We start from the raw sequence: 20,884 nt of genomic DNA on the forward strand, positions 1-20,884 counted from the left end.
TCCCTGTTGGTAACCTAGCACCCCCCTGTTGTAACCTCCCTGTTGGTAACCCAGCACCTCCCTGTTGGTAACCTAGCACCTCCCTGTTGTAACCTCCCTGTTGGTAACCTAGCACCTCCCTGTTGTAACCTCCCTGTTGGTAACCTAGCACCTCCCTGTTGTAACCTCCCTGTTGTAACCTCCCTGTTGGTAACCTAGCACCTCCCTGTTGGTAACCTAGCACCTCCCTGTTGGTAACCTAGCACCTCCCTGTTGGTAACCTAGCACCTCCCTGTTGGTAACCTAGCACCTCCCTGTTGGTAACCTAGCACCTCCCTGTTGGTAACCTCCCTGTTGGTAACCTAGCACCTCCCTGTTGGTAACCTAGCACCTCCCTGTTGGTAACCTAGCACCTCCCTGTTGGTAACCTAGCACCTTCCTGTTGGTAACCTAGCACCTCCCTGTTGGTAACCTAGCACCTCCCTGTTGGTAACCTAGCACCTCCCTGTTGGTAACCTAGCACCTTCCTGTTGGTAACCTAGCACCTTCCTGTTGGTAACCTAGCACCTCCTGTTGGTAACCTAGCACCTCCCTGTTGGTAACCTAGCACCTCCCTGTTGGTAACCTCCCTGTTTGTTAACCTAGCACCTCCCTGTTGGTAACCTAGCACCTCCCTGTTGGTAACCTAGCACCTCCTGTTGGTAACCTAGCACATCCCTGTTGGTAACCTCCCTGTTGGTAACCTAGCACCTCCCTGTTGGTAACCTAGCACCTCCTGTTGGTAACCTAGCACCTTCCTGTTGGTAACCTAGCACCTCCCTGTTGGTAACCTAGCACCTTCCTGTTGGTAACCTAGCACCTCCCTGTTGGTAACCTAGCACCTCCCTGTTGGTAACCTCCCTGTTTGTTAACCTAGCACCTCCCTGTTGGTAACCTAGCACCTCCCTGTTGGTAACCTAGCACCTCCCTGTTGGTAACCTAGCACATCCCTGTTGGTAACCTCCCTGTTGGTAACCTAGCACCTCCCTGTTGGTAACCTAGCACCTCCCTGTTGGTAACCTAGCACCTCCCTGTTGGTAACCTAGCACCTCCCTGTTGGTAACCTAGCACCTCCCTGTTGGTAACCTAGCACCTCCCTGTTGGTAACCTAGCACCTCCCTGTTGGTAACCTAGCACCTCCCTGTTGGTAACCTAGCACCTCCCTGTTGTAACCTCCCTGTTGGTAACCTAGCACCTCCCTGTTGTAACCTCCCTGTTGGTAACCTAGCACCTCCCTGTTGGTAACCTAGCACCTCCCTGTTGGTAACCTAGCACCTCCCTGTTGGTAACCTAGCACCTCCCGGTTGGTAACCTAGCACCTCCCGGTTGGTAACCTAGCACCTCCCGGTTGGTAACCTAGCACCTCCCTGTTGGTAACCTAGCACCTCCCTGTTGGTAACCTAGCACCTCCCTGTTGGTAACCTAGCACCTCCCTGTTGTAACCTCCCTGTTGGTAACCTAGCACCTCCCTGTTGGTAACCTAGCACCTCCCTGTTGGTAACCTAGCACCTCCCTGTTGGTAACCTAGCACCTCCCGGTTGGTAACCTAGCACCTCCCGGTTGGTAACCTAGCACCTCCCGGTTGGTAACCTAGCACCTCTCGGTTGGTAACCTAGCACCTCTCGGTTGGTAACCTAGCACCTCTCGGTTGGTAACCTAGCACCTCTCGGTTGGTAACCTAGCACCTCTCGGTTGGTAACCTAGCACCTCTCGGTTGGTAACCTAGCACCTCTCGGTTGGTAACCTAGCACCTCTCGGTTGGTAACCTAGCACCTGTTTGTTGGTAACCTAGCACCTGTCTGTTGGTAACCTAGCACCTCTCGGTTGGTAACCTAGCACCTCTCACCTCTCGGTTGGTAACCTAGCACCTCTCACCTCTCGGTTGGTAACCTAGCACCTCTCACCTCTCGGTTGGTAACCTAGCACCTCTCGGTTGGTAACCTAGCACCTCTCTGTTGGTAACCTAGCACCTGTCTGTTGGTAACCTAGCACCTGTCTGTTGGTAACCTAGCACCTGTCTGTTGGTAACCTAGTACCTGTCTGTTGGTAACCTAGCACCTCTCGGTTGGTAACCTAGCACCTCTCGGTTGGTAACCTAGCACCTCTCGGTTGGTAACCTAGCACCTCTCGGTTGGTAACCTAGCACCTCTCGGTTGGTAACCTAGCACCTCTCGGTTGGTAACCTAGCACCTCTCGGTTGGTAACCTAGCACCTCTCGGTTGGTAACCTAGCACCTCTCGGTTGGTAACCTAGCACCTGTGTTGGTAACCTAGCACCTCTCGGTTGGTAACCTAGCACCTCTCGGTTGGTAACCTAGCACCTGTCGGTTGGTAACCTAGCACCTGTCTGTTGGTAACCTAGCACCTCTCGGTTGGTAACCTAGCACCTCTCGGTTGGTAACCTAGCACCTCTCGGTTGGTAACCTAGCACCTCTCGGTTGGTAACCTAGCACCTCTCGGTTGGTAACCTAGCACCTGTCGGTTGGTAACCTAGCACCTGTCGGTTGGTAACCTAGCACCTGTCGGTTGGTAACCTAGCACCTGTCGGTTGGTAACCTAGCACCTGTGTTGGTAACCTAGCACCTCTCGGTTGGTAACCTAGCACCTCTCGGTTGGTAACCTAGCACCTCTCGGTTGGTAACCTAGCACCTCTCGGTTGGTAACCTAGCACCTCTCGGTTGGTAACCTAGCACCTGTCTGTTGGTAACCTAGCACCTGTCTGTGGGTAACCTAGCACCTGTCTGTGGGTAACCTAGCACCTCTCTGTGGGTAACCTAGCACCTCTCTGTGGGTAACCTAGCACCTCTCGGTGGGTAACCTAGCACCTCTCGGTGGGTAACCTAGCACCTCTCGGTGGGTAACCTAGCACCTCTCGGTGGGTAACCTAGCACCTCTCGGTGGGTAACCTAGCACCTCTCGGTGGGTAACCTAGCACCTGTCTGTGGGTAACCTAGCACCTGTCTGTGGGTAACCTAGCACCTGTCTGTGGGTAACCTAGCACCTGTCTGTGGGTAACCTAGCACCTGTCTGTGGGTAACCTAGCACCTGTCTGTGGGTAACCTAGCACCTGTCTGTTGGTAACCTCCCTGTTGGTAACCTAGCACCTCCCTGTTGGTAACCTAGCACCTCCCTGTTGGTAACCTAGCACCTCCCTGTTGGTAACCTAGCACCTCCCTGTTGGTAACCTAGCACCTCCCTGTTGGTAACCTAGCACCTCCCTGTTGGTAACCTAGCACCTCCCTGTTGGTAACCTAGCACCTCCCTGTTGGTAACCTAGCACCTCCCTGTTGGTAACCTCCCTGTGGTAACCTCCCTGTTGGTAACCTAGCACCTCCCTGTTGGTAACCTAGCACCTCCCTGTTGGTAACCTAGCACCTCCCTGTTGGTAACCTAGCACCTCCCTGTTGGTAACCTAGCACCTCCCTGTTGGTAACCTAGCACCTCCCGGTTGGTAACCTAGCACCTCCCGGTTGGTAACCTAGCACCTCCCGGTTGGTAACCTAGCACCTCCCGGTTGGTAACCTAGCACCTCTCGGTTGGTAACTAGCACCTCTCGGTTGGTAACCTAGCACCTCTCGGTTGGTAACCTAGCACCTCTCGGTTGGTAACCTAGCACCTCTCGGTTGGTAACCTAGCACCTCTCGGTTGGTAACCTAGCACCTCTCGGTTGGTAACCTAGCACCTGTTTGTTGGTAACCTAGCACCTGTTTGTTGGTAACCTAGCACCTGTCTGTTGGTAACCTAGCACCTCTCGGTTGGTAACCTAGCACCTCTCACCTCTCGGTTGGTAACCTAGCACCTCTCGGTTGGTAACCTAGCACCTCTCGGTTGGTAACCTAGCACCTCTCGGTTGGTAACCTAGCACCTGTCTGTTGGTAACCTAGCACCTGTCTGTTGGTAACCTAGCACCTGTCTGTTGGTAACCTAGCACCTGTCTGTTGGTAACCTAGCACCTCTCGGTTGGTAACCTAGCACCTCTCGGTTGGTAACCTAGCACCTCTCGGTTGGTAACCTAGCACCTCTCGGTTGGTAACCTAGCACCTCTCGGTTGGTAACCTAGCACCTCTCGGTTGGTAACCTAGCACCTCTCGGTTGGTAACCTAGCACCTCTCGGTTGGTAACCTAGCACCTCTCGGTTGGTAACCTAGCACCTGTCGGTTGGTAACCTAGCACCTGTGTTGGTAACCTAGCACCTCTCGGTTGGTAACCTAGCACCTGTCTGTGGGTAACCTAGCACCTGTCGGTGGGTAACCTAGCACCTGTCTGGTTGGTAACCTAGCACCTGTCTGGTTGGTAACCTAGCACCTGTCGGTTGGTAACCTAGCACCTCTCGGTTGGTAACCTAGCACCTCTCGGTTGGTAACCTAGCACCTCTCGGTTGGTAACCTAGCACCTGTCTGTGGGTAACCTAGCACCTGTCTGTGGGTAACCTAGCACCTGTCTGTGGGTAACCTAGCACCTGTCGGTGGGTAACCTAGCACCTGTCTGGTTGGTAACCTAGCACCTGTCTGGTTGGTAACCTAGCACCTGTCGGTTGGTAACCTAGCACCTCTCGGTTGGTAACCTAGCACCTCTCGGTTGGTAACCTAGCACCTCTCGGTTGGTAACCTAGCACCTCTCGGTTGGTAACCTAGCACCTGTTTGTTGGTAACCTAGCACCTGTCTGTTGGTAACCTAGCACCTGTCTGGTTGGTAACCTAGCACCTGTCTGGTTGGTAACCTAGCACCTGTCGGTTGGTAACCTAGCACCTCTCGGTTGGTAACCTAGCACCTCTCGGTTGGTAACCTAGCACCTCTCGGTTGGTAACCTAGCACCTCTCGGTTGGTAACCTAGCACCTCTCGGTTGGTAACCTAGCACCTGTCTGTTGGTAACCTAGCACCTCTCGGTTGGTAACCTAGCACCTCTCACCTCTCGGTTGGTAACCTAGCACCTCTCGCTTGGTAACCTAGCACCTCTCTGTTGGTAACCTAGCACCTGTCTGTTGGTAACCTAGCACCTGTCTGTTGGTAACCTAGCACCTGTCTGTTGGTAACCTAGCACCTGTCTGTTGGTAACCTAGCACCTGTCTGTTGGTAACCTAGCACCTGTCTGTTGGTAACCTAGCACCTCTCGGTTGGTAACCTAGCACCTCTCGGTTGGTAACCTAGCACCTCTCGGTTGGTAACCTAGCACCTCTCGGTTGGTAACCTAGCACCTCTCGGTTGGTAACCTAGCACCTGTCGGTTGGTAACCTAGCACCTGTCGGTTGGTAACCTAGCACCTGTCGGTTGGTAACCTAGCACCTGTGTTGGTAACCTAGCACCTCTCGGTTGGTAACCTAGCACCTCTCTGTTGGTAACCTAGCACCTCTCGGTTGGTAACCTAGCACCTGTCTGTTGGTAACCTAGCACCTGTCTGTTGGTAACCTAACACCTCTCGGTTGGTAACCTAGCACCTCTCGGTTGGTAACCTAGCACCTCTCGGTTGGTAACCTAGCACCTCTCGGTTGGTAACCTAGCACCTCTCGGTTGGTAACCTAGCACCTCTCGGTTGGTAACCTAGCACCTCTCGGTTGGTAACCTAGCACCTCTCGGTTGGTAACCTAGCACCTGTCGGTTGGTAACCTAGCACCTGTCGGTTGGTAACCTAGCACCTGTCGGTTGGTAACCTAGCACCTCTCGGTTGGTAACCTAGCACCTCTCGGTTGGTAACCTAGCACCTCTCGGTTGGTAACCTAGCACCTCTCGGTTGGTAACCTAGCACCTGTCTGTTGGTAACCTAGCACCTGTCTGTTGGTAACCTAGCACCTGTCTGTTGGTAACCTAGCACCTCTCTGTTGGTAACCTAGCACCTCTCGGTGGGTAACCTAGCACCTCTCGGTGGGTAACCTAGCACCTCTCGGTGGGTAACCTAGCACCTCTCGGTGGGTAACCTAGCACCTGTCTGTGGGTAACCTAGCACCTGTCTGTGGGTAACCTAGCACCTGTCTGTGGGTAACCTAGCACCTGTCTGTGGGTAACCTAGCACCTGTCTGTGGGTAACCTAGCACCTGTCGGTGGGTAACCTAGCACCTCTCGGTTGGTAACCTAGCACCTCTCGGTTGGTAACCTAGCACCTGTCGGTTGGTAACCTAGCACCTCTCGGTTGGTAACCTAGCACCTCTCGGTGGGTAACCTAGCACCTCTCGGTTGGTAACCTAGCACCTGTCTGTTGCAGAGACTGAGTGGCTGAGACCGTTGGTGCCAAACACCAACTGGAGAGAATCTAACCTGGATGGCCCTTCCCCCTCTAAGAAGGTAGGGGGTGTGTGCGTGTGCATGCTCAGGTGTTTTTGTTTGTTAATCATCTCTCTCTCTCTCTCTCTCTCTGGTGTACTGTATTGACATGGAAAGTTTAATTGCTTAAATTGTCATGTATAACAATGATGGTCGGATGAACAGTATCTCTGTCTCTCTGCCCCCTCTTCTTTCCCTACAGGACACCCTCCCTCGTTCCCACCAGTCCACCCACTCATCTCTGCCCCGTAACACCCGTATCACTGTTCCTCCCGACTCGTCCTCCCTCTACCACGCCCCTCCCCAACCAATCATATCCCGTATCTCCATCCCCCCCTGCTCCTCCTCCTCCCAGCCCCCCCGTCAGCACAGACCCATCCCTCTCTCCGTCATCATGCGGCTCCAGAACCCCTACTGGGCATCGTCTGCCCTCCACCCCCGGGCCCTGGGTACCGAGAGGGATATGGGTCTGTACCGCCACGCTGTACCCAGGGATTATAGGGATTACCTGGAGTACAGAGAGTACCAGCCCAAGCCACAGACCCAGCCACAGACCCATGAGCTCAGGCAGCCAGCCTTCCACGGGGAAGGTATAGTATCTAAACGAACATAGACTCCACTCTCACAATCTAACCGGTTATGTGTGGTCACCCGTCTGTGTGTAATTCTGTCCGTCCGTCCATCTGTGTGTTCTCTCTTCTCCCACAGTGCTGAAACCAGGTGATGTTGACATTGAGTTGGAGCGACTGGACCCAATTCATCAAAGTCCCATGGCCCCTGACCCAGCTCTCCCAGAGAAAGGGAGGGAGCCAGAGAGAGGAGGAGGAGAATCCCAGGCGGTGGCCCCCAGGCCCCTCAGCCCGTCCAGACTGCAACCAGTGGTGGCTGCAGAGAGCCCAGATGTCCCTGACATGGAAGAGCTGCTTCGGATCCGCTCTGAGATCCCCCGGGCCCTGAAGAGACGTGGCTCTGTGACCCCTATCTCCAATCTTGACCCAAACCCTGAACCGGGGTCACAAGGTTAGGAAATGACTTCTAATATACAATTATTTTGCATAAAGAATTTGACACAGAGGGAACCAGCGATGTGAGTGACAATGACGGAGTGAATGGTAGAAACTAAGAAAGTTCACCACCAAACTGTTTCACTGTCATGCTATTAATTGCAAGGTTTTATTTATTTAGTATATATCTACAGCCTCCCCGACTGATCACGTTATCAATGCTCGTCCTCTAGAATCTTCTGCTGATCACGTAATCAATACTCATCCTGTAGAATCTTCTGCTGATCACGTAATCAATACTCATCCTGTAGAACTTCTGCTGATCACGTTATCAATCACGTAATCAATACTCATCCTGTAGAATCTTCTGCTGATCACGTTATCAATACTCATCCTGTAGAATCTTCTGCTGATCACGTTATCAATCAAGTAATCAATACTCATCCTGTAGAATCTTCTGCTGATCACATTATCAATCAAGTAATCAATACTCATCCTGTAGAATCTTCTGCTGATCACGTTATCAATCAAGTAATCAATACTCATCCTGTAGAATCTTCTGCTGATCACGTTATCAATCACGTAATCAATACTCATCCTGTAGAATCTTCTGCTGATCACGTTATCAATACTCATCCTGTAGAATCTTCTGCTGTTCACGTTATCAATCACGTAATCAATACTCATCCTGTAGAATCTTCTGATGATCACGTAATCAATACTCATCCTGTAGAATCTTCTGCTGATCACGTAATCAATACTCATCCTGTAGAATCTTCTGCTGATCACGTAATCAATACTCATCCTGTAGAATCTTCTGCTGTTCACGTTATCAATCACGTAATCAATACTCATCCTGTAGAATCTTCTGATGATCACGATCATCCTGTAGAATCTTCTGCTGATCACGTAATCAATACTCATCCTGTAGAATCTTCTGCTGATCACGTTATCAATCACGTAATCAATACTCATCCTGTAGAATCTTCTGCTGATCACGTTATCAATACTCATCCTGTAGAATCTTCTGATGATCACGTAATCAATACTCATCCTGTAGAATCTTCTGCTGATCACGTAATCAATACTCATCCTGTAGAATCTTCTGCTGATCACGTTATCAATCACGTAATCAATACTCATCCTGTAGAATCTTCTGATGATCACCTAATCAATACTCATCCCATAGAATCTTCTGCTGATCATGTAATCAATACTCATCCTGTAGAATATTCTGCTGATCACGTAATCAATACTCATCCTGTAGAATCTTCTGCTGATCACGTTATCAATCACGTAATCAATACTCATCCTGTAGAATCTTCTGCTGATCACGTAATCAATACTCATCCTGTATAATCTTCTGCTGATCACGTAATCAATAATCATCCTGTAGAATCTTCTGCTGATCACGTAATCAATACTCATCCTGTAGAATCTTCTGCTGATCACATAATCAATACTCATCCTGTAGAATCTTCTGCTGATCACGTAATCAATACTCATCCTGTAGAATCTTCTGCTGATCACGTAATCAATACTCATCCTGTAGAATCTTCTGCTGATCACGTTATCAATACTCATCCTGTAGAATCTTCTGCTGATCACGTTATCAATCACGTAATCAATACTCATCCTGTAGAATCTTCTGCTGATCACCTAATCAATACTCATCCTGTAGAATCTTCTGCTGATCACGTTATCAATCAAGTAATCAATACTCATCCTGTAGAATCTTCTGCTGATCACGTTATCAATCACGTAATCAATACTCATCCTGTAGAATCTTCTGCTGATCACGTTATCAATACTCATCCTGTAGAATCTTCTGCTGATCACGTTATCAATACTCATCCTGTAGAATCTTCTGCTGATCACGTTATCAATACTCATCCTGTAGAATCTTCTGCTGATCACGTAATCAATACTCATCCTGTAGAATCTTCTGCTGATCACGTTATCAATCACGTAATCAATACTCATCCTGTAGAATCTTCTGCTGATCACGTAATCAATACTCATCCTGTAGAATCTTTTGCTGATCACGTAATCAATACTCATCCTGTAGAATCTTTTGCTGATCACGTAATCAATACTCATCCTGTAGAATCTTTTGCTGATCACGTAATCAATACTCATCCTGTAGAATCTTCTGCTGATCACGTAATCAATACTCATCCTGTAGAATCTTCTGCTGATCACCTAATCAATACTCATCCTGTAGAATCTTCTGCTGATCATGTAATCAATACTCATCCTGTAGAATCTTCTGCTGATCACGTAATCAATACTCATCCTGTAGAATCTTCTGCTGATCACGTTATCAATCACGTAATCAATACTCATCCTGTAGAATCTTCTGCTGATCACGTTATCAATCACGTAATCAATACTCATCCTGTAGAATCTTCTGCTGATCACGTAATCAATACTCATCCTGTAGAATCTTCTGCTGATCACGTAATCAATAATCATCCTGTAGAATCTTCTGCTGATCACGTAATCAATACTCATCCCGTAGAATCTTCTGCTGATCACGTAATCAATACTCATCCTGTAGAATCTTCTGCTGATCACGTAATCAATGCGGCGCTGGTATTATGAATGAGTTTAATTTTGGAAAGCTTCTGCATGTCTATACGATGTTGTGGTAACCTTGTGACCCTGACCCTATAGCCCCTGTCCAACCCCAGAAGAAGCCAGCCTCCCTGCAGCCGGACCACAATCACAAACAGTACAAACAGATCATGAATAAACTTTTCCGGAGGAAGGGGTTGACGGGCCAGCAAGGGGGGGAGATGGGGAGTGACTACAGCTCCTCCTCCTCGGATGGAGAAGGGGACAGCTCTACATCCCTCTCCCCTGTCACTAACCCTGTCCCTAACACTGGACCTAACACTGGACCTGCCTTGACAGAGTACAGGGTATGACAGGACACATTCTTATATTTTTGCTTTCTTTTGTTGTGACTATTTTACAGTGAAATGTACAGTACCAGTCAAAAGTTTGGACACCTACTCATTCAAGTTTATTTTTTATTTTTTAACAATTTTCAACATTGTAGAATTATAGTGAAGACATCAAAACTATGAAATAACACATATGCAATCATGTAGTAACCAAAAAAGTGTGAAACAAATCAAAATGTATTCTTCAAAGTAGCCACCCTTTACCTTGATGACAGCTTTGCACACTCTTGGCATTCTCTCAACCAGCTTCATCTGGAATGATTTTCCAACCGTCTTGAAGGAGTTCCCACATATGCTGAGCATGTGTTGGCAGCTTTTCCTTCACTCTGCACTCCAACTCATCCCAAACCATCTCAATTGGTTTGAGGTCGGGTGATTGTGGAGGCCAGGTCATCTGATGTTGCAATCCATCACTCTCCTTTTTGGTCAAATAGCCCTTACACAGCCTGGAGGTGTGTTGGGTCATTGTCCTGTTGAAAACAAATGATAGTCCCACTAAGCGCAAACCAGATGGGATGGTGTATTGCTGCAGAATGCTGTGGTAACCCTGCTGGTTACGTGTGCCTTGAATTCTAAATAAATCACTGACAGTGTCACCAGCAAAGCACCATCACACCTCCTCCTCCTTGCTTCACGGTGGGAACCACAGATGCAGAGATCATATGTTAACCTATTCTTTAAAAAAAATAATAATAATAATTAACATTTTATTTAACCAGGTAGGCCAGTTGAGAACAAGTTCTCATTTACAACTGCGACATAGCCAAGATAAAGCAAAGCAGTGCGACACAAAACAACAACACAGAGTTACACATGGAGTAAACAAACATACAGTCAATAATACAGTAGAACAAGTCTATATACAGTGTGTGGAAATGAGGTAGGATAACGGAGGTAAGGCAATAAATAGGCCATAGTGGCGAAGTAATTACAATGTAGCAATTAAACACTGGAATGGTAGATGTGCAGAAGATGAATGTGCAAGTAGAGATACTGGGGTGCAAAGGAGCAGAATGAATAAATACAGTTTGGGGATGAGGTAGTTGGGTGGGCTATTTATAGACGGGCTGTTTACAGATAGGCTATGTATGTACAGGTGCAGTGATCTGTGAGCTGCTCTGACACCTGGTGCTTAAAGCTAGTGAGGGAGATATGAGTCTCCAGTTTCAGCGATTTTTGCAGTTCGTTCCAGTCATTGGCAGCAGAGAACTGGAAGGAAAGGCGACCAAAGGAGGAATTGGCTTTGGAGGTGACCAGTGAAATATACCTGCTTGAGCGCGTGCTACGGGTGGGTGCTGCTATGGTGACCAGTGAGCTGAGATAAGGCGGGGCTTTACCTAGCAGAGACTTGTAGATGACCTGGAACCAGTGGGTTTGGCGACGAATATGAAGCGAGGGCCAGCCAACGAGAGCATACAGGTCGCAGTGGTGGGTAGTATATGGGGCTTTGGTGACAAAACGGATGGCATTGTGATAGACTGCATCCAGTTTGCTGAGTAGAGTGTTGGAGGCTATTATGTAAATGACATCGCCCGAAATCAAGGATCGGTAGGATAGTCAGTTTTACTAGGGTATGTTTGGCAGCATGAGTGAAGGATGCTTTGTTTGCGAAACAGGAAGCCAATTCTAGATTTAATTTTGGATTGGAGATGTTTGATGTGAGTCTAGAAGGAGAGTTTACAGTCTAACCAGACACCTAGGTATTTGTAGTTGTCCACATATTCTAGGTCAGAACCGTCCAGATTTGTGATGCTGGACAGGTGGGCATGTGCGGGCAGCGATCGGTTGAAGAGCTTGCACTTAGTTTTACTAGAATTTAAGAGCAGTTGGAGGCCACGGAAGGAGTGTTGTATGGCATTGAAGCTTGTCTGGAGGTTAGTTAACACAGTGTCCAAAGAAGGGCCAGAAGTATACAGAATGGTGTTTACGTAGAGGTGGATCAGAGAATCACCAGCAGCAAGAGCGATTGATGTATACAGAGAAGAGAGGCACCCCATAGACACTGCCAGAGGTCCGGACAGTAGACCCTCCGATTTGACACACTGAACTGTCTGCATCTCACAAAGACACGGCAGTTGGAACAAAAAATCTTTGATTTGGACTCATCAGACCAAAGGACAGATTTCCCCGGTCTAATGTCCATTGCTCATGTTTCTTGGCCAAAGCAAGTCTCTTCTTCTTATTGGTGTCCTTTAGTAGTGGCTTGTCTGCAGCAATTCAACCATGAAGGCCTGATTCACACAGTCTCCTGAACAGTTGCTGTTGAGATGTGTCTTTTATTTGAACTCTGTGAAGCATTTATTTGGGCTGCAATCTGTGGCTGGTAACTCTAGTGAACTGATCCTCTGCAGCAGAGGTAACTCCGGGTCTTCCTTTCCTGTGGCGGTCCTCATGAGAGACAGTTTCACAGCACTTGATGTTTTTTTGCGGCTACACTTGAAGAAACGGTCAAAGTTCTTGAAATTGTCCGCATTGACTGACCTTCATGTGTTAAAGTAATGATGGACTGTCATTTATCTTTGCTTATTTGAGCTGTTCTTTCCATAATATGAGGTTGGTCTTTTATCAAATAGGGCTATCTTCTGTATACCACCCCTACCTTGTCACAACACAACTGATTGGCTCAAACGCATTAAGAAGGAAAGAAATTCCACAAACTTTTAGCAAGGCAAACCTGTTAGTTGAAATGCATTCCAGGTGACTACCTCATGAAGGTGGTTGAGAGAATGCCAAGAGGGTGCAAAGCTGTCATCAAGGCAAAGGGTGGCTAATTTGAAAAATCTCAAATATAAAATACATTTTGATTTGTTTCACACTTTTTTTGTTACTACATGATTCCATGTGTGTTATTTCATAGTTTTGATATCTTCACTATTATACTACAGAAAATAGTAAAAATAAAGAAAAACCCTGGACTGAATAGTTGTGTCCAAACTTTTGTCTGGTATTGTAGATGGTCTCATTGTCAGTGAACTGATCCAGTTAGTGGAAGGTTTTCAGTAATAAGAGTCACATGCATTTTAAACCAAGACTTATTGGGCCATGTCTCTCCATCTCGATGTTACTACGTCTGTATCTAATAAGGGGAAGTTAAGGTATTAAGTTGTGGTACTCTTCCATCCTCCCAGGGGTACAATTCCATCCTGCGTCGGGCCAGTCGGGAACGAGGGGATTCTGGTCAGAGGGCTCGGCTCAGTCCTCTGGTTCTACTGCTGGTCACTGGTGGGGGAACTCACTGTTCAGTGGGGGTAGGGGAAACTGGACACTGTTCAGAGGGCCGTGCAGGAGGTAGGAGAAACTGGACACTGTTCAGAGGGCTGTGCAGGAGGTAGGGGAACTGGACACTGTTCAGAGGGCCGTGCAGGAGGTAGGGGAAACTGGACACTGTTCAGAGGGCCGTGCAGGAGGTAGGGGAACTGGACACTGTTCAGAGGGCCAGTGGGGGAACTGGAGGAGGTAGGGGTAGGGGGAACTGGACACTGTTCAGAGGGCCGTGCAGGAGGTAGGGGGGAACTGGACACTGTTCAGGGACACTGTTCAGAGGGCCGTGCAGGAGGTAGGGGGAACTGGACACTGTTCAGAGGCCGTGCAGGAGGTAGGGGAAACTGGACACTGTTCAGAGGGCCGTGCAGGAGGTAGGGGAAACTGGAGGAGGGCCGTGCAGGAGGTAGGGGGAACTAGGGGCCGTGCAGGAGGTGGACACTGTTCAGAGGGCCGTGCAGGAGGTAGGGGGAACTGGACACTGTTTAAAGGCCGTGCAGGAGGTAGGGAAACTGGACACTGTTCAGGGTGCAGGGGGGGGGAACTGGACACTGTTCAGAGGGCCGTGCAGGAGGGGGGAACTGGACACTGTTTAAAGGGCCGTGCAGGAGGTTTGGGTGCAGGGGTAGGGGGTTGGGTGCAGGGGGGGGTTGGGTGCAGGAGGTAAGGGGGTTGGGTGCAGGAGGTAAGGGGTTGGGTGCAGGGGGTAAGGGGATTGTGGACCCAAATAAATCATTCAGTGTGTGTTGACAGCAAGCATGAGGTTCACCCCTGCGTGGTCTGTGCCCTGTAGATGAATGACCCGAGCCAGCCGAACGACGAGGGCATCACAGCCCTCCATAACGCCATCTGTGGAGGTCACTACAGCGTGGTGGACTTCCTGGTTCGTATAGGAGCCAACGTCTCCGCCCCAGACAGCCACGGATGGTAACTTCATTATCGAATGCCCTTTTAACTGGCTTATGTCCCTGTAGCTTCCTCCTTCGACATAATAATGGCGTGCTGCTAGCCTTTATTCCTTATGGCCAGCAGCACACCACCCTGCATCCCACTGCTGGCTTGCAGTGATTGGGGACATTGCCCTGTGTAGGGTGCTGTCTTTTGGGATGGGATATTAAACAGGTGTCCTGACTCTCTGTGGTCACTAAAAGATCCCATGGCACTTATCGTAAGAGTAGGGGTTTTAACCCTGGTGTCTTGGCTAAATTCCCAATCTGGCCCTCATACCATCACGGTCAACTAATCATCCCCGGTTTACAATTGGCTCATTTACCCCCCTGTAACTATTCCACAGGTTTGCTGTAAATGACAACTTATCTGGTAAAATAAGTGTTTAAAAAAAATTAAAGTAGAAAGAAAAAAATTCTAATCCCGTATTCTAATCTTTCATTGTCCTACTTTCCTTTACTGTCCCTCTGTTGCTGTCCCTGTTTTGGGTCATGTTGTGTCATTACTTCCCCCTCCCTTTATAATGGGCTCTTTCATTGTCCTACTTTCCTTTTTGGGTCACTGTCCCTCTGTTGCTGTCCCTGTTTTCCCTGGGTCATGTTGTGTCATTATGCATTGTGTTTAGTCAGATGGGGTTGCTGTCCCTGTTTTGGGTCATGTTGTGTCATTATGCATTGTGTTTAGTCAGATGGGGTTGCTGTCCCTGTTTTGGGTCATGTTGTGTCATTATGCATTGTGTTTAGTCAGATGGGGTTGCTGTCCCTGTTTTGGGTCATGTTGTGTCATTATGCATTGTGTTTAGTCAGATGGGGTTGCTGTCCCTGTTTTGGGTCATGTTGTGTCATTATGCATTGTGTTTAGTCAGATGGGGTTGCTGTCCCTGTTTTGGGTCATGTTGTGTCATTATGCATTGTGTTTAGTCAGATGGGGTTGCTGTCCCTGTTTTGGGTCATGTTGTGTCATTATGCATTGTGTTTAGTCAGATGGGGTTGCTGTCCCTGTTTTGGGTCATGTTGTGTCATTATGCATTGTGTTTAGTCAGATGGGGTTGCTGTCCCTGTTTTGGGTCATGTTGTGTCATTATGCATTGTGTTTAGTCAGATGGGGTTGTAGTTTTGTTCATGTGTAGTTTTGTTGTTGTTGTTCTGTACCAGGACCCCCCTCCACTGTGCAGCTTCCTGTAACGACCTTCCTCTCTGTCAGTTCCTGGTGAGGAACGGAGCAGCCGTCATGGCGGTGACGGAGAGCGATGACGCCACAGCGTCTCAGAAGTGCGACCCGTACGCTATGGGCTTCGAGGAGTGCGAGAGCTTCCTCAGGGGTAGGAGGAACTAGACAGGGGTGCCCTCTTTCTCCATAACTATTTTTAGGAGTGGGACATCTATTATTGAAGAGAAACAGTCGAAGACCACAGGAAAGATGAGAGGACATCGAGTCAAAGAGCAGTGGTCTGGATTGTAAACCCATTCTACCTCTAGTTTACATGACTGCCGGGGTCAGCCGCTCAAACCACTAAACCATATAGGCCACTTTATCCACAACTATTTGCACTCTGAGACGAAAACGTTTCTGAAAATGTTAGAAAAATCGTTGTGTGTGTGTGTGTGTGTTGTCAGGTGTGGAGGAGGCGATGGGTGTGGAGAACAGTGGGGTACTGTATGCCCTGTGGGAGTACCCTGCCCAGGAGGCAGACGAGCTGGGCTTCAGAGAGGGGGACATGGTGACTATCCTCCAGAAGCCTGACGGGATAGATTGGTGGTGGGCATCACTTTGTGGCCGCGAGGGATTCATACCTAACAACTACTTCGGGGTAAGAGACAATAATTCATTTTATTAGTTGTCTCCTCCTCACCTCTTCAGGAACAAGATGTTCTTTCACTTTCATTTTTCCTGAATAAAAAAAAAGTCTATTTAATTGGTGGCAAGGCAGCTTCCTGGTCCTGAGATCCCACAGGATCTCACATATTTGTTCTAGCCCAGTACTAAAACTAGAACTGTTAGTTGCTGTTCAGAACTCAATTTTCATTAGCCAACAAATAATGGTTTGTTTCTGTTCTGAACTCAACTCTTTCCTTCCTTTGGTCATGTAGCTGTTCCCTAAAGTTCGTCCTAAGTCCCTGTGCTAGACTCCTCTACCCAATCAGCCCTCGCCCCACTGAATGGCTGGAACGGGAACTGGAGAAGAAAACTGTTGTTGAAAACCTGGGAGGAGAAACTACATTACGCAGTATAACCTTTGTTCCTTTGTCCTGCCTGATTTCACTAAGAAATGAACTAGAATAACAGGACATGAGTCACTACAGTGAGACATAGGGCAGGTACTGGGCAGGTACTGGGCAGGTACTAGACAGGTACTGGGCAGGTACTAGACAGGAGTGTCAGTGATGATATTGCTGCATTATACTTCGTCAATGACCTCAATGTGTCACTATCATTTAGGTGTCTGATTTTATTGGTATATAAAATCTCTCTCTCTGTCTCTCTCTGTCTCTCTCTCTGTCTCTCTCTCTGTCTCTCTCTGTCTCTCTCTCTCTGTCTCTCTCTCTCTGTCTCTCTCTCTCTGTCTCTGGCGCTCTCTGTCTCTCTCTGTCTGTCTGTCTGTCTCTCTCTCTCTGTCTCTCTCTTTCTCTGTCTCTCTCTCTCTCTGTCCCTCTCTCTCTCTGTCCCTCTCTCTCTCTGTCTCGCTCTCTCTCTCTCTGTCTCGCTCTCTCTGTCTCTCTGTCTCGCTCTCTCTCTCTCTGTCTCGCTCTCTCTGTCTCTCTGTCTCGCTCTCTCTCTCTCTGTCTCGCTCTCTCTGTCTCTCTGTCTCGCTCTCTCTCTCTCTGTCTCTCTGTCTCTCTCTCTCTGTCTCTCTGTCTCGCTCTCTCTCTCTCTCTGTCTCTCTGTCTCGCTCTCTCTCTCTCTGTCTCTCTGTCTCGCTCTCTCTCTCTCTCTGTCTCGCTCTCTCTCTCTCTCTCTCTCTCTGTCTCTCCGTCTCTGTCTCTCTGTCTCTCTCGATTTCTGCAAATGCTTCCTAAAGTATATGTCATCACAAGGCTACTAATGTTGTTATTGTTCTGTAAAGTGTTTAATTCCGTCAACAACAACAACAATATCTATGACTAAAACTCGAGGACATTTTGTTTTCTTCTTTTTTTTTTGTCATTTGTAAAACTATTGACGATAACGAGATGAGACGCCCTGCTGGGTGAAAAACAAAACATAAGTGTTACAAATGACTTCTTCTCATTTTAGTTGACGAAAATGTAACTAGACTTCCACGTAAGACTAAAGGACATTTGAACATAAAGCTTAGTTTCATCTGTTTTTGTCCAATTCTATGCAGCGTTTACTGCAGAATATTTCATGCAATCCTCTCATTGGAAGAAATTAGCATCTTTCAGTTACACAATCCGATTGTGCTGATCGACTCTCCTACACAACTGCCAAGACAGTCACTCTTCAGTCACTCTTCAGTCACTCTTCAAGCAGGGACACTTCACTCGTAACTAACCGCCACTAGAAACAGTCATGTTTTACTCTCTCTTACATTCGTGTCGACAAAGCCGCGAGAACCTCACGACCCAAAGCATTACAAGATGAGCCACACCGCCATGAGCCACACCGCCATGAGCCACACCGCCATGAGCCACACCGCCATGAGCCACACCGTCATGAGCCACACCGTCATGAGCCACACCGTCATGAGCCACACCGCCATGAGCCACACCGCCATGAGCCACACCGCCATGAGCCACACCATCATGAGCCACACCGTCACAAACCACTTGCCATCTCAAAGTACTCAGTTACTATATAATAACTATATATATATAACTATAATATAATAATATCGTACATTGTTTCTTTTTCTTCACGGTGATGGTAATTCTTAACGGGTACAAACCGGTTCTGATTTTGCAACAACAACAACAGGTACTGTAATAATTAACAACAGTATCTAGCAGGATTCACATGTTGGAATGTCCCTTTCTCTGTGATGTCATCACTAATGGAACCCGGAGAGAAGTAAACCCTGTCCTCAAATAGTACAAATATTCATATTTGTATATTAATCCTCAAATATTACATTAAAAGGTGCATAGTTATGGACAAAGACACAAAACATCCAATAAACATCAAATTAAATATTTTTTATTGATCAAATTAATATGAAAATCAACCACTTTTTGTGCATTATTAAATTTAATATTATTACAAACCACTTAATCAAAATATACATTAGTGTACATCAGCGGGTTATCTAGGTTTTGTACCTGTAGAATTTTCATCACCATGGAGATAAAACAATGCACAATAAGTGATTTGTGATGGTGTGGCTCAATTGGTAATGCTAGGGTTGTGGGTTCGATTCCCACGGGGGGGGTCCAATATTGCAAAGTATGCACTCGATACTGTAAGTTGTTCAGGATAAGAGCGTTTAATAAAATGAAAAAATAATGAATATACTATTTCATTTTCATGTAGAAATGGTTTGCAAACTGGACCTTTACTAGTCCTGTAATAGAGAATATATATGGTTTCAGCTTCCCTCCTAGTAGGACAAGACTTTCTGAATGTCCACAAGATGGAAGTTTAAAGGTAGCCTTTTATTATAGTCATTATATAATAGTCACTATTATGTGACTGAGAGAGGGGAAGCTATGTGACTGAGAGAGGGGAAGCTATGTGACTGAGAGAGGGGAAGCTATGTGACTGAGAGAGGGGAAGCTATGTGACTGAGAGAGGGGAAGCTATGTGACTGAGAGAGGGGAAGCTATGTGACTGAGAGAGGGGAAGCTATGTGACTGAGAGAGGGGAAGCTATGTGACTGAGATGGCAGAGAGTGGAAGCTATGTGACTGAGAGAGGGGAAGCTATGTGACTGAGATGGCAGAGAGTGGAAGCTATGTAATATATAATAATAATATATGCCATTTAGCAGACGCTTTTATCCAAAGCGACTTACAGTCATGTGTGCATACATTCTACGTATGGGTGGTCCCGGGGATCGAACCCACTACCCTGGCGTTACAAGCGCCATGCTCTACCAACTGAGCTACAGAAGCTATGTGACTGAGAGAGGGGAAGCTATGTGACTGAGAGAGGGGAAGCTATGTGACTGAGAGAGGGGAAGCTATGTGACTGAGAGAGTGGAAGCTATGTGACTGAGAGAGGGGAAGCTATGTGACTGAGAGAGGGGAAGCTATGTGACTGAGAGAGGGGAAGCTATGTGACTGAGAGAGGGGGAGCTATGTGACTGAGAGAGGGGAAGCTATGTGACTGAGAGAGGGGAAGCTACGTGACTGAGAGAGGGGAAGCTATGTGACTGAGAGAGGGGAAGCTATGTGACTGAGAGAGGGGAAGCTATGTGACTGAGAGAGGGAAGCTATGTGACTGAGAGAGGGGAAGCTATGTGACTGAGAGAGGGGAAGCTATGTGACTGAGAGAGGGGAAGCTATGTGACTGAGAGAGGGGAAGCTATGTGACTGAGAGAGGGGAAGCTATGTGACTGAGAGCTTGAAACTAAGAAGAACACAATGACTAAAATGGGACTAAGACTTAAAATATATTTGAATCATAAAGACTAAATCTACAATAGGGGATTTGTTGTATTGTTCTGTGTCAGAGGAAAAGGCTTGTTCAGGAGATTGACCAGGATCTGTTGTGGGGTTTTATGTGTGTAGTTGTCTGAGTGTGATGATTGTGGCTGTGCATATATGCCCTTGTGTGTGTGTTTTGTACACATAAGTAAGTTGGTTGTTGTTTGAATGAGCACAAGACCTCCTAGCAGTGTTTTGATGAACAAATGTTTAACACTGAAAATAACAGTATGAAATAAAGCAATGAGAACAATGTCTGTCTGGTATTTTCCTGCTCAGGCTGTTTTATGTATCTACACTGAACAACAATATAAACAACATTATAAAGTCTTGGTCACATGTTTCATAAACTGAAATAAAACATCCACAAAATGTTCCATAAACACCAAAAAGCTTATTTCACTCAAATGTTGTGCACAAATTTGTTTAAACCCTCGTCAGTGAACATTTCTCCTTTGCCAAGATAATCCATCCACCTGACAGGTGTGGCATATCAAGAAGCTGATTGAACAGCATGGTCATTACACAGGTGCACCTTGTGCTGGGGGACGGCATGTCACCAGAGCTGTTGCCTGATTATTTAATGTTATCTGTATTCCCAGTCATGTGAAATCCATAAATTAGGGCCTAATGAATTCATCTAATTAATTGAATTTCAATTTATTTCAATTGACTGCTTTCCTTAAACTGCAACTCAGTCAAATCTTTGAAATTGTTACCTGTATATTTTTATTTATTATTTTTATAAACCAGAAACTGCCTGCTTTTCTGATCCCCCCCCCCCCTACTTTTAAAAAAAGGTATCTGTGACCAACATCGTATTCGTGAGATTCTCCCACTTTGGTGGT

General features: G+C 47.3%; 1 protein-coding gene across 1 annotated transcript in view; it reads left to right on the forward strand.

The window, feature by feature from the left end:
- Positions 1 to 17,032, forward strand: part of ppp1r13l (protein phosphatase 1, regulatory subunit 13 like) — a 71,831-nt gene extending 54,799 nt beyond the window's left edge. The window contains exons 6-15 of the mRNA XM_046316568.1: positions 6,215 to 6,294; positions 6,476 to 6,863; positions 6,982 to 7,293; positions 9,954 to 10,201; positions 13,375 to 13,461; positions 13,572 to 13,613; positions 14,301 to 14,434; positions 15,610 to 15,776; positions 16,072 to 16,265; positions 16,546 to 17,032. Of these exons, the coding sequence (XP_046172524.1) occupies positions 6,215 to 6,294; positions 6,476 to 6,863; positions 6,982 to 7,293; positions 9,954 to 10,201; positions 13,375 to 13,461; positions 13,572 to 13,613; positions 14,301 to 14,434; positions 15,610 to 15,776; positions 16,072 to 16,265; positions 16,546 to 16,581 (1,688 nt within the window). The 3' untranslated portion in view covers positions 16,582 to 17,032. The remainder of the gene's footprint in view (positions 1 to 6,214; positions 6,295 to 6,475; positions 6,864 to 6,981; positions 7,294 to 9,953; positions 10,202 to 13,374; positions 13,462 to 13,571; positions 13,614 to 14,300; positions 14,435 to 15,609; positions 15,777 to 16,071; positions 16,266 to 16,545) is intronic.
- The last annotated feature ends 3,852 nt before the right edge of the window (positions 17,033 to 20,884 follow it).

The sequence above is a fragment of the Oncorhynchus gorbuscha genome, linkage group LG19 (assembly GCF_021184085.1).
Source record: "Oncorhynchus gorbuscha isolate QuinsamMale2020 ecotype Even-year linkage group LG19, OgorEven_v1.0, whole genome shotgun sequence".
Lineage (NCBI taxonomy): Eukaryota > Metazoa > Chordata > Actinopteri > Salmoniformes > Salmonidae > Oncorhynchus > Oncorhynchus gorbuscha.